This window comes from Miscanthus floridulus, chromosome 12, assembly GCF_019320115.1.
Source record: "Miscanthus floridulus cultivar M001 chromosome 12, ASM1932011v1, whole genome shotgun sequence".
NCBI classification, from domain to species: Eukaryota; Viridiplantae; Streptophyta; class Magnoliopsida; order Poales; family Poaceae; genus Miscanthus; species Miscanthus floridulus.
In genome coordinates, this window is record NC_089591.1 from 55,171,224 (window position 1) to 55,185,619 (window position 14,396).

A 14,396-nucleotide genomic window follows, 5' to 3' on the forward strand; every position below is an offset into this window, starting at 1 on the left:
CAGGCCTACACTCTCTATCAGAAAACAACTTTCTCTTTTTTTAATGCTTTATTTATTTAGCCTCATCGCCCTATTCGCTTGGCTTATAAGCCGTACTTTTTTAGTCAACGAACAATATTTTTCTCTCACAACAAATTAGCCAACAATACTTTCAGCCATGGCTTATCAGCCAAGCAAACAGGGCACAATCTCTATAGAACACCTGGCGAGGAGTTAACAAATTTTGCCATAATAGGTATTCTAGTGGCATCTTCAAGCTTTTGTCAGAGGAGGCAATGACTACCTCTGCAAGCTCCAATAACACTTTGCCAAAACCACTAGAGAAGGTGATTTGACTCCTATTCACCATGGAACGTCAAACATTGGAGCCCCCATGGGCTCATCTAGTTACATGAATAGTTAAGGCCAGTATGTGGGGGTTTTGTGTCACTGTTTCCAAGACTTTTATGAGTTAGAAACAGTGTAGACAATTTTCATTCGAAAACCCCATAAAACTATTTCATTTCAGCCTTCATCATCTCTCCTCATTGATACTATGCCACACAACTTATTAATTATCTATAAAACTCTCGTAAAATCTCTACTAAGACTGGCCTAATAGCTATGTTCCCTTTCATAAAGGAAACCCCAGGCTCCAGAGGCAAAAGATCGACCAAATCCTTTGTTCCGATGCCCTCTTCTACTTGCTCTCCGCGGCTATAGGGTTTTCCGTTTATATTCCTTGGGCTAAGGGTTTGAAGCTGAAGCCTGAAGGCAGAAAACGCCGGTAAAAGGTATCAGAACAGTACAGATATTTTTCTCAAGCATAGACATTTACTAAGATCAGTGCTTTCGTCCCAAGATCACCTTCACCGTATTCGTGTAGTTAACCATCACCACTAAAAAGCAGATTTGGAGAGACAACAAATCGAACTCATTCTTATTCAAATAGCATGAAATTTATCCAGATACTTATTTGATGCCTATACTTTTATTCAGACTATAGATGAAAGATTTGTACAGCCACTTATTCTCATTTTCATGGCAACCATTTGAAATTTAAGTTGCCATTTCAGACAGGATTCCTAACCAAACGATCGGTGGCACTGGGACTAACTGTATAAATGAATATCTTTCAACAGCAGGCTATGCTACAGGATACACTCCGGAGCCGCCAGTCAGAACAAAAAGAATGACCATCCTGCTTAGTGATTTTTGCATGAAACTGCCAGGAACTAGCTTTGTTATGTGAGGTTCCCTTGAAAAAGAATGGACCGCCGAGTTTTAAGAGCCAAGAATGTGGCTGCTATTCCAAATCATCGTGCCGTTTCTTCAAGTTCATTGTTTTCCTCTATTTGTGACGCCAGCTTCACAATGTCTTCCACAAGGATATTCCCTTCTGTTAGGCATATAAAAAAAAGGCTTAGAAATATAGCAGAATAGAATAAACAATTTATGCTTTTCATCAATATGATAGACAGGGATGTTGAATGTAAGCACCATTGTCTTTAGAAAGATTGCTGATAAGCTCCTGGATACCTTCTGCTCCTATGGTGTCTTTGAGATAATTTGCAGCTGCAGCCACCTCTTCAGGAGTCACCTTGCCATCACGGTCCCTTAAAAAAGAACATATTGATGGCCAAGGGTGGCAAAACATTATGAAAGGAACAATGCACAAGCGTGACCATGAAATTTAAGTGTGTTGCACTAGTTATAACATGGATATATGACTGCAATGTTGACTCTAATGGGTTTTTAAGACAAACCATCTAAATCAAATTCTAACCTAGGTGCGTGCATCAACATGGCCAAATGTTAGTTTCTCATCATCTCCCCCAGTCCTGCCATATGGTTTATATTTCCTCTCATTTGAATTTTAAGCACCTTTTGGTGCAACTATCTTTTTTTATTAGAAAACTGTTAAAGAAATATAACCAAGAAACTTCACTAGCAACAAAGCATATCTAAATGTTTCGAAATAAAAGCATGCACAAAAGCTTACCTATCCAGCAGCTGCCAACGATTGCCAATTCGAGCATCAACATCATCAATCTCCTTTTCTAACTTTTGAAGCATAGCATCAACCTGAAATGCAGAAAAAGAAAATTACCAACAAATAGCCTCACTACGTAATCAATATAAAATACTCAAAGCATAATCAGAACAGTGTGTGCATATTTTCATCATATACTTTGAAACAAATGAAGTTGATTAAATAGTCAGAAGTGACTAGTACATAGCCCATACCTTCTATAGAAGCATACAATATTCTCTTGTTTTCTACTTGTCTAGGAAGTTATTAGCAACTACTTGCTGCTAGAAAGATGTTCATTAGTGTTTATTAACTTGCTTTAATTATGTCAGTAATGTTTTAAATTGATAAGTTGAAACATACATCTTAAGGTGCTGAACAATGGACCTGATTGATTACAAGTATCTGGTGACAAACCTCCATTGTTCTACCCAACTGAAAAGTTTGTTACAATTCATATTCTATAATTCTAATAAGTGGAGCTCATAGCTACCTGATGACAAATTTCTACCAATGTAATGGAATTCTCCCCGCAAGGCAAAAGTTCCTATACTTTCAAGATTTTCTGATATATGGATCACCTATTACAGGTATTAATACATGTTTCTTCTTAAGATAAGGATGTTTCCAAGTATAAGTTCTAAGGCCAATTTATAAAGCTTTAGATGAAGAAAACAATTCCTTACCCTATCAATCAAAGCTGAAGAGACCTTTACTCCCACAGCTGCCTCTGCAGCATGGTCTGATTCCTCCCTAGCAGCCTTGTATGCTCTCCTGGCTTCTTCTTCACCATCTGTACCCTCCTTTGCGAGCATATTGTTATATAGTTCTATCTGTATCCACATGAGTGAGGATCCAATATTAACTTATGCAAACAGACCGCGCATATTCAGTATGACTTCGAAGCTTACCTCCTTGTTGACAAGGCTTAAAAACTCTTGTCGCTCCTTGGTAACAGACTGCAAGATAGGAGAAGGTAGGGTTCAATGTTAATGTAAATTTTTTCTCTAGGAATGCAGGATTGGAACAGTGGTAACAAAAGAAAGTGACTTTGATCGTACAGAAGCAGATGCAAGCACAGCCAATGCTTGACTGATATTACAAAGCTGCTCTTTCTTATCATGCGTTTTCGCTTTCTTTAGTTCTTCTTCCTCCTTAACAGTAGGCTCAGTCATTTCCTTCAAAGCACAAATCTTCTTCAGTGGCCTTAGGCTCCTCCAGTTTTGCCTTGTCTTCTTTCTCTTGCCTTTTCTCCTCTTCCTGATTATTATTTGGTGTGCAAAAGTATCAATAACTATTTATCGTTGACAAAATTATAGTGGGACTCAGAAAAGTTGTAGACTGCTGATTCTTTTTTTTTCTCGCCACAGGAGATCTGCGTGTCATTTCATTAAGAAGAGGAATAGAATAAATGGGAGAGAGGTACCTCCCAGACAAGTTGTATGACTCTGCTGATTCGTCAGCGAAAGAATATATAAATAAGGATAGGTAACGTACATATTAAACTAGGCAACTGAAGGACATAAAGCACACACAAAAAAAAAGGAAATATACAACTTCAAGTTGTGCAAGTGATTACATGGTGAACAAAAACTTATATCATTACTAAACAATATGACTAAGAAATTTACGCAACAGCTAGATCAGTGGCGATGGTGGCAAGATACAGTAATCCGTGCTAAACTTCAATTCAAGGCATATATTTTACTCAAAAGGTCTTAAAATCTTAAAATCTTTCAATCAAAGAACAGGGTCAATATTCATGGAGCAGGGAGTTTGGTGATACAGCCAAGAAAGCGAGAACAACAACAGGTCTATTTTAACTCATGCCTACTAAAGAATAGTTTTCATGTTTCCCCTAAAATATTTTCCATAAAGAATAATGAATTGCATCATTGACAAAACTTGGCCCTGCTTAAGAGTTGAGACATGGAGCTTCCTCATATAAATATTGATTTGAGTGACTCATGCTTTTTTTGAACTTTAAATACAGCAGGGGAGACCCCCACTGTAAGGATTTTATTATATTAAAAAACAATAAAAAGAACAACACCACTGTACAAAGAGGGAGTGGGGGACAAGAGGAGCCAGGGGGCTACTACAAAAGTATGAATGCATGAACATCTGTTGAACCACCAAGCCACCAAAAGTAATCACCAGACATGTTTTATACTTTTATTTATTTAAGACCCTCCCCTACATCAATATTATGTCTCAAAACAATATTGATTTGAGTAACTCATGCTTATATTACCTTGATAAGTTCTTCCTGCATCTCCAGAAATTCCAATTTTCTCTTCCTCTCTGAAACAGAATCTTCAGAAGGCAGTACAGTTCCAACTGTATCGACAACTTCATCTGGCAGGGAAGATAAGGTTGCTACAACGGCCTCTTCAGGTTTCATTTTACCAGACACAGTAAAAGCTCTGAGGATTTTTTGAACACAAGTGAGAATCCTAATGGAAGTAATATGCCAGGCAGACATTTATTACCAAAAATACCTTGAGAGTATTAGAAGAGACAATGGCACAGAATGATTGAGTGATAGATCCAGCCAGTCTCTGAGCTGAATAAAATGAAGTGTTTAGAATAGTTAACTGAAGCAGATCCAATTCTTGCAAAGTAATACCCATAGACTTACATAGCCTAAAGAAACCTTCTACCTTATCTCAAGGATTTATGTCATTTTCTAGATTAAAGTTTTCAATGCACTATAACAGAGTTTTAGCAAACAAAGCTTGCCAAATAAGTTCTACAGAGCACGATATACCTTTTACCATTCCCATGATAGTATCAGTTAGTTGTAGAAACAGAACTTACAAGACATGGCCACAATTTGTGTATCAACACTGAATGGGACAGGAACTTTATGTAAAATACATGTGAAACATCACAGAGACTTTAATTCCAGGTATTCAAGGTGATTAACAAAATAAACTACTAAAGTATGAATGCATGAACATCTGTTGAACCACCAAGCCACCAAAAGTAATCACCAGACATGTTTTATTTATTTAAGACCCTTACAACAACAACAACAACAAAGCCTTTAAGTCCCAAACAAGTTGGGGTAGGCTAGAGTTGAAACCCAACAGAAGCAATCAAGGTTCAGGCACGTGAATAGCTGTCTTCCGAGCACTCCTATCTAAGGCTAAGTCTTTGGGTATATTCCATCCTTTCAAGTCTCCTTTTATTGCCTCTACCCAAGTCAACTTCGGTCTTCCTCTGCCTCTCTTCACGTTACTATCCTGACTTAGGATTCCACTACGCACCGGTGCATCTGGAGGTCTCCGTTGCACATGTCCAAACCATCTCAACCGGTGTTGGACAAGCTTTTCTTCAATTGGTGGTACCCCTAATCTCTCACGTATATCATCGTTCCGAACTCGATCCCTTCTTGTATGACCGCAAATCCAACGCAACATACGCATTTCCGCGACACTTAGCTGTTGAACATGTCGTCTTTTCGTAGGCCAACATTCTGCACCATACAACATAGCAGGTCTAATCGCTGTCCTATAAAACTTGCCTTTTAGCTTCTGTGGTACCCTTTTGTCACATAGAACACCAGACGCTTGCCGCCACTTCATCCACCCTACTTTGATTCTATGGCTAACATCTTCATCAATATCCCCGTCCCTCTGTAGCATTGATCCTAAATATCGAAAGGTATCCTTCCTAGGCACTACTTGACCTTCCAAACTAACATCTTCCTCCTCCCGAGTAGTAATGCCGAAGTCACATCTCATATACTCAGTTTTAGTTCTACTGAGTCTAAAATCTTTGGACTCCAAAGTCTCCCGCCATAACTCCAGTTTCTGATTCACTCCTGTCCGGCTTTCATCAACTAGCACTACATCGTCCGCGAAAAGCATACACCAAGGAATGTCCCCTTGTATGTCCCTTGTGACCTCATCCATCACTAAAGCAAACAAATAAGGGCTCAAAGCTGACCCTTGATGTAGTCCTATCCTAATTGGGAAGTCATCCGTGTCTCCATCACTTGTTCGAACTCTAAGTCACAACATTGTTGTACATGTCCTTAATGAGCCCGACGTACTTCGTTGGGACTTTATGTTTGTCCAAAGCCCACCACATAACATTCCTTGGTATTTTATCATAAGCCTTCTCCAAGTCAATGAAAACCATATGTAGGTCCTTCTTCTTCTCCCTATACCGCTCCATAACTTGTCTTATTAAGAAAATGGCTTCCATGGTTGACCTTCCGGGCATAAAACCAAATTGGTTCATAGAGACCCGCGTTATTGCTCTCAAGCGATGCTCGATAACTCTCTCCCATAGCTTCATAGTATGACTCATCAACTTAATTCCCCGGTAATTTGTACAACTTTGAATATCCCCTTTATTCTTGTAGATCGGTACCAATATACTTCTCCTCCACTCATCAGGCATCTTGTTCGATCGAAAAATATGGTTGAACAGCTTGGTTAGCCATACTACAGCTATGTCCCCGAGGCATCTCCACACCTCGATTGGGATACCATCCAGTCCCATCGCCTTACCTCCTTTCATCCTTTTCAACGCCTCTCTGACCTCAGATTCTTGGATTCTCCGCACAAAGCGCCTATTGGTGTCATCAAAAGAATCATCCAACTGAAAGGTTGTGTCCATATTCTCACCATTGAACAATTTGTCAAAATACTCTTGCCATCGATGTCGGATCTCATCCTCCTTCACCAAGAGATGCTCCCTTTCATCCTTAATGCACTTAACTTGGTTGAAGTCCCGTGTCTTTCTCTCACGAACCCTAGCCATCCTATAAATGTCCTTCTCTCCTTCCTTCGTACTCAAATGTTGGTAAAGATCCTCGTACGCTCTACCCTTTGCCACACTTACAGTTCGCTTTGCAGTCTTCTTTGCCACCTTGTACTTCTCTATGTTGTCCACACTCCTGTTATGGTACAAGCGTCAATAGCATTCTTTCTTCTCCTTAATAGCCCTTTGGACTTCCTCGTTCCACCACCAAGTATCTTTAGCCTCGCGTCCCATTCCTTTGGTTACTTCACACACCTCTAAGGCTACCTTCCGAATGTTGGTTGCCATCTTGTCCCACATGTTGTTTATGTCGTTTTCTTCCTTCCAAGAGCCCTCTTTGATAACCCTTTCCCTAAATACCTCTGACGTCTCCCCTTTCAGTTTCCACCACTTTATTCTTTCAATCTTAGCTTGTTTATCCCTACGGGCACGCACCTGAAAACGAAAATCTGCCACCAAAAGCTTATGTTGAGAAACAACACACTCCCCTGGTATCACCTTGCAATCCAAGCATGCTCGTTTGTCCTTTCTTCTTGCGAGGACAAAGTCAATCTGGCTACAGTGTTGTCCGCTACTAAATGTCACTGGATGAGATCCTCTCTTTCTAAAGAAAGTGTTGGCTATCATCAGGTCAAAAGCTACCACGAAGTCCAGAACTTCCTCCCCCTCCTAATTCCTACTACCATACCCAAAACCTCCATGAACTGCCTCGAAACCTGCGCTTGTAGTACCTACATGCCCATTAATATCTCCTCCTATAAAAAGCTTCTCACTACTAGGTATAGCTCTAACCAGGCCATCTAAGTCTTCCCAGAACTGTCTCTTAGCACTCTCGTCGAGGCCTACTTGGAGGGCATACGCACTAATTACGTTCAAGACCATATCACCAACGACAAGCTTGACTAAGATAATCTTATCTCCTTGCCTTCTCACTCCCACCACACCATTCTTGAGGCTCTTATCAATCAAAACTCCTACTCCATTTCTATTCGCGACTGTCCCTGTGTACCAAAGCTTGAAACATGTATTGTCCACCTCCTTCGCCTTCTGACCCTTCCATTTAGTCTCTTGAACGCATAATATATTTACACGTCTCCTAGTCGCGGTATCAACTAATTCTCTTAACTTACCTGTAAGTGACCCTACATTCCAACTACCTAAACGGATCCTAGTTGGTTCGACTAGCTTCCTTACCCTTCGCACCCGTCGACTCAGATGCGAAGACCCTTGCTCATTTTTCACTACACCCGGGCGCCGATGTAGCATGCCACTAAGGAAGCAACGACCCGATCCTTGGTCACTTGACACCATGCCCAGATCACGACACGGCGCGTCACGGGGGTGACGACCCGGCCCTTGCCCATTTAACACCATACCCAGGTTCCGATATGGCGCGTCGCTAAGAGGGTTACGCCCCCAACGATTTTCTTTCGGGTTTCATCTCCATTTAAGTGGCTAAGTTTTTACATTGGCTCACCACGCCTAACACAACCCTCCTTCTTTACCAGGACTTGGGGCCTGCTATGCTGGGACACCAAAGGCGCCCCACCATAGGCGGAGTTTTATTTATTTAAGACCCTTGTCTCAAAAAAATCCAAAACAAGCAAACCTAGAGTTATTTGGACACAAGCAAGCATGGGCATTGGAATTCAACTTGGACAGGGTGCCCAACTTGGCAGGTTACTAGAATCTGACATGGGTGTCAAATGTCTGACTTGGTACCCAAAAAAGAGTCCAATGTCCAAGTAGAAGTAGCACTGAACAAACCTGTTGGCGCATCTCCTCTGTTGACAACAAACCAAGGTGCCCACGCTCACGACATGCTTGTCGAAGCTCATATTCAGAAAGAGACTCCACACCCTCAGCTTGAATCATCTTATCATCATTCTTACTGCTGCAGGATAGATATAAACTGGTAAACATAGGTTTGCACTACACTTAAATCGAATAATAAAATGTACAGAAATGTGGGCCCCCCTCTCTGCCTATGCTGCTTTAGTAGCTACTGCTAGCCATAGGAATTGAAGAGGAAAAGCAGGTTGACACTTGATAAGCAGTTAATATTTCCTTTCCTGAAGGCAACTACTAATCCTAGTAAGAGAAAATAGATATAAACTGGTAAACATAAGTTTGCATACTTAAATTGAATAATAAGATGTTGAAAGAGTTTTGGGGTTTGTGCGAGAACTAAATTCTCTGGTTGACTGGTTGATCTTAATGCAAGAGGCTCACTTCAGTAGTAACTAAGTACAGTACCGGTGTACCACAGTAGAAAAAACATGCTTAATGCTATAGACACTGGTGGAGCCTCATGGAGGCAAGCCTGCCCTCTCCATCCCCACCCCCCCCCCCCCCCCCCCCCACCCCCCCAATCAAATTTACTCTCAAGATGAAGCAAAGATTTGTGTACATTCGTATCATCCATCACATCTTTTCCCTTCCTGATACGTACATGACGAGGTAATTGGAAGACATACTCTTGTAGTTTCTTTCGAAGCATGAATCGCAAGTAGTGGTCTGTGCCAAAAGGTTGGATCCCCATGTATTTACACATATTAACAAGTTGAGGTCTGCAGAACAAGGTTGGTCAGGCAAGTGGAATGATCAAGGGATTAAGTATATGAAGCGCAAACCTGCTCATGTTATCCAAAGTCAGCTCGTCACTAAATAGCTTTGCAAAGCTCAATATTTCGTCATTGGAGGCATGTCCACCTTTCCTAACCTAGTTGAAAATTTGAGTATATCACCAATAGGCAAAAATGTAAAATGTTTAGTGGTATTTGTTCCAAACTTGAAGCTACATACTAAGCATGCAAGAAGATGATACCTTATTCAAGAACTCATCCAGATCTTCAGCAGTCTGTTTCATTTCTCCACTACGTGATGTTTGAACTTCCTTTGCCATTTCTTTAGCAGTGTCTTGTAAAAACTTTGCATATTCCATCCTTGCTTTCAGTTTCCTTTTTAGGGCCTCCTGCGTAGAGCAAAATGCATGCAGTATGAGCCATGTTAGCATTTAGTAATTCTGTTGGCAAGACAGCTTCATTGTTCTAGGTCAAACCTCTTCTTTCATCTTGTCCTGGAAAGTGGATGGCAACATGTTTGGGAACAACTTGAGGAACACTGGCAACAAGAGTTCCATGAATGGAACGATAATAAAAACTGCAAAAGGTACTAGCCTGAATAGATCTACTGCTGTGCGTGTGAGCTGCTGCCTCTCTCGTCTTGTGAGGCTCTTTCCACTAGCAAGTTTCACTAACAGCCTTGATGAGATTCTAACATCTGCCCAGAGTAGCTTAGTGCCCAACCAATAATGCTGCAGTGTAGAAATAAATTCATCCTTCCAATGCTTCAGCTTTGCAGCCCAATCAGCTCTTAAACCCACAAAAGTAAATACATATCAAACACTGAATATCTAGACAAAAACTATCGATCAAAAAAGAATGGTATAGCAGTGCTTCAATTTCAAGAGGGAAACAGAGACCTGCTCATTGAAGCAATAAGTCGTAAAGCAGGGCCAATACCCAGAAGCTTTGCCCAGAATTTCTGTACCACTGATTGGTCAGCCTTTTGCACTTCCTCCAGCTTAGCTTTTGCTTTTGCTTTTGCAGTGCTTAATCCTTCCACTGCCTGATCACATTCTTCGGGGGATGCCTCCTTTTTTTGTTGCTTCTGCTTCTCATCCTCACTCTGCTTGTCCATAATATTAACTCAACCCTGTCCAGTTGTGTTTGATGCGGTGCGGACCGACTGCAGGAAACACCTGGCTCCCAATGGGAATACAAAGTTCTGTGCTCTAGAACCATAAGTGGGAAGAGAAACCTCACAAGTTGGACGCCATGTGAAACCGCTACTGAGCCGACAAAGCTTTCGCTTATTTAAAGTATAATGTGCCATAGCATGATTAGAATCTGCTAAACTTTCCTTCGAAAAGAAACATACAGATCTTTGATGATCAACCTCACAACCAAATTGTCCTTGCCCAATTGTGCTAGTGAATGAAGGGGACAAAATAGGCACATTAGTGTGCCGTAGAATGTCCTTCCTCCTCCTGAGGATAGCCCAGGACAGCCATTTGTTTCCCAGGCAAGATTGCTTCACCTTATTGGCCAGGACAGCCATTTTAGCTCTCTGCGGGTAGCAAGGGAAATGCTGGCAATCCTTGTCAGCACAAGTTACCGAACAAGCTAGCCAAATATCCAAACGCAGCAGCAGAAGCATCAAATCCTTGCTCAGCAAGGTTAGGTGAGGTTTAGATGAGGAACCAAATGCAACCAATAATTGCACAATGAAATCATCAGAACACAACTAGACTATAAATTCGATAAAGGCCATTCAAATACTACCAATAGAATTACCAATCCTCCATAAAGCAAACAACTTCTTAAAATAGAAGAATCATCCACCTCATATATGAAAACGTCAATTCTGATGCTATACAGATCGGGGGCAGTCAACCCAACAAATGGCGCAACATACTACTGCACCATGTTGAGCATGGCTGTGTTGCATCAGTTGCCTTCTCTGAAATCCAGATATGTCTGGATTGCGAATAAGCTTGCTTGTTCCTTTTTAGGGAATGAACAGAGGGAAATGCACCCACCTGAACCTAATCTGATTCTTGCTTGGTTAATACAGTAAAAATTACCTATGTCCAACTATAAAAAAAAACACCGAATCTAGAATATGCATTCTGTCTCATCAACAACACTTTAAAGGTGTCTGTAAAGGTACTACACAAAACAAAGAAAAAAAAACACAGAATCTAGAATATGCATTCTGTCTCATCAACAACACTTTAAAGGTGTCTGTATAGAAAACTACACAGTAGTTGCTTTAGAAGATTCAACAAGGTTGCAGGCAACAATTCATCTAGATCACCAATTCTACAATGGAACTCGTCATGTAAGTGTTCATATAAGTGTATATGAAAACCTGACATCTAAAACCATACCATGTTCAGACTTCAGATACCAGCGAGGCCTAGCAACTGATTGCGCTGCATTCATTTCCGGTCAAACCATTCCGTGCCTGAGATCAGAGCCAGCAACTCTGACCGTCTGGCGCAAGCTCGTAGGCGGCGATCCACGTCGCCAATACACCAACCGAGAGCCCGAACACAGCACCAACGGATTCCCGGAGGAATGGAGAGAGTGAGGGAAGGGTAAGGAAGACGCGGCCCGATCAAAGGAACCGATCGGGAGGGGCGGTCACTCACCGAAGCGCTGGCGGAGGCGGGAGATCGGCAGGGCGTCGGACCCCGTCGCGGCGGCTGCGTTGGTGGCGGGGACGGGTTGGATCGGGGCGAGGTGGATTTCCCGGGAAGCAGTGGGCTACCGCGGGAACGGGGTGGGATGGGCTTGCGCGCAGCTTGCGTGGGAAACGACCAAATTGCTGGAAATGTCGCAGGTTGGGGGATCTCTGAGATAATGAGAGGACTGCGACTGTGGAGGGTGGAGAGGAGAGGCGCAAAAGCGTCTCGCCGCGATGCGACTGCCTGCGAGTGAAGTGGAAGGCAGGGAAGCGGTCGGGAGGGGGGCCGTTGAACTGAAGAACTGGATGGGCCAGTCCGTCTAGAAGCTCAGATAGGGCCGAGCCCGTGGCCTCGCGCAGCCTCTCGTTCGTACCGGACCGCAAGGCAGGGGCCCAAATAGAAATCCATTAACGACGACAACACATACAGCACAGTTGCTTTTGGAGTTCGGAGAGACCAAGACTTTCATCCGTTTTATTTAAGGAGGACGCCAAATTGCCTCAAAACGTATGCCTGGCTATTTTCAGCGTTTGCTAATCTCGGTTCCTACTGCAAAGAGAACTTTGGGAAAATGATCCCAGTTTTTTTCTCCTTCAATTTTTTAATTAATGTTTTGAAAAATAATTCGAATGAAAAAATGTATCTAATCCTTTTGGTCTAAGCAAACCACATGTGATACAAATATTTTGTCGCACCACAGGCATTGGCGCGGTAGTATAGCACGCTAGAGCACACGGCCATTTTACATGGAAAGATTATCGTGCCGTTGCAAAGCTTGCTCAAGTTCAAGTGACAGTTTTTTTTTTCTAACTTTATTTTGCACAAAGATCAGCAATCTGAGATGCACCTACATACGTACTACCGAGGTAACAGATACTAGAACTCAACTAGTTACTAGTACTACTAGGATTATTAGGCTCAAACTCGCTGTTGTCAGGACAGAAGGTGACCGTGTAGCTGTTGTCGACGACGGCGCAGCTGGAGCTGCTGGAGGCCGGGCCGTTTGTGTTGGCCGTCGTGCACGCGATATTCGAGGGCCCGGAGTTCACCGACGGCTTGCACGCCACAACACGGCCGTCGGACGCCTTCATCTGCTGGTCGGCCGGGCACGCGCTGTCGAGGTCCACCACGCACTGAGTCGGAGCGCACTGGCCGCCATGGCTCGTGTCGTAGGTTGTACCCGTCGGCGACGCTGATGTGGTAGGTGTCCGTGCCACCTTTGCCGCCGAGAGCGAGCACGGCGACCGTGGCCGCCGGCGCGGGCCTGGCGCCCCTGTCGCACCCCAGACGCCCGGAGCCGCAGTCGCCCGTGGCGCACGTGAACTTGCCGCTGCCGTCGGTGGAGCAGTCGGTGCGGTCCCAGATGAGACCGGACCACCTGTGTGGCAACGCGATGTTCTCGAGGTAATCGTACCCCATGAACTGGTAGGGGGTGAAGTCTAGCGGCGACGAGCCCGGTTTAGGGGCGATCACCGGCGCCACGCTGAAGCTGCAGTTGTTTTTTATGTTCAAGATGTCATGTTGCTCGTCCGCCGACGCCGCAAAATCATCTGAATCCGGACACCAAAGCACAGGCAGCAGCATTAGCACCATTGCACCAACACATGGCCCCGTTCGCTTGTCTTAAAAATAGTTTGTTCGGCTTTTTTTTAGCCGGAACAGTGTTTTTTTCTCACAATAATTCAGCCGGAACAGTGTTTTTCAGCCAGTTTCAGCCAAGTTTCAGACCAGCGAACGGGACCAAAGAAACTGATTATAACATAATAATCGTTTTTTTTTTGCGAATGACGAATCGGATCACTACTGGAAAACTGAGATTTGCCTAGTATTTAATGGTTTGCCTAGTGCCAATCGTCGGACACCAGGCAAAGAGCTTGTTTGCCGAGTGTTAGACCCCGGAGCACTCGGCAAAATAAAGGCACTAGGCAAAATAACGATTTGCCGAGTGTCGACACTAGGCAAAGAAATCCACTCGGTAAATGACCATTTTGCCTAGTGTCAATACTAGGCATACCATCACACTCGGCAAAGGCTGCCGGAGGGCAACCGCCGTTACCATTTTGCCGAGTGTCTTCCGTTAACACTCGACAAAATTAGAACTTTGCCTAGTGTCTCCGGACAACACTAGGCAAACTGGCCAGTTTGCCTAGTGTCTTACAGAGACACTAGGCAAAATATTTTTTCTTTTTTTGATTTTAGCTTCCAATTTTTTTCTGTAGCTTTCCTACTATACCTTGACCAACATGTTGAAAGTTGGCACAATTTTATGAAATTTTGCTATATTTCTTTAGTTTATTTAATTTCTTTGAATTTTTTTCGACAAATGCAAATTTGAACTGCAAGTGTGGCGAATAA

General features: G+C 42.9%; 1 protein-coding gene and 1 pseudogene across 1 annotated transcript; both read right to left on the reverse strand.

The window, feature by feature from the left end:
- Positions 1–890: 890 nt before the first annotated feature.
- Positions 891–12,255, reverse strand: LOC136496429 (uncharacterized; annotated as a pseudogene).
- Positions 12,256–12,928: 673 nt separating this feature from the next.
- On the reverse strand, positions 12,929–13,634 carry LOC136495912 (thaumatin-like protein 1). Its single transcript, XM_066491698.1, has 2 exons — positions 13,222–13,634; positions 12,929–13,154 (listed from the first exon to the last, which is right to left on the reverse strand). The coding sequence occupies exons 1-2, from the start codon at positions 13,632–13,634 to the stop codon at positions 12,929–12,931; spliced, it is 639 nt and encodes a 212-aa protein (XP_066347795.1).
- Positions 13,635–14,396: the final 762 nt, after the last annotated feature.

Excerpts from the sequence above, each read along its gene's own strand:
- LOC136495912 (XM_066491698.1), bottom strand. The coding sequence starts at position 13,634 with ATGGTGCTAATGCTGCTGCCTGTGCTTTGGTGTCCGGATTCAGATGAT. Across the intron at positions 13,155-13,221 it reads CACATCAGCGTCGCCGACGG|CGCGTGCCCGGCCGACCAGC; the intron begins GTACAACCTACG and ends GGACCTCGACAG.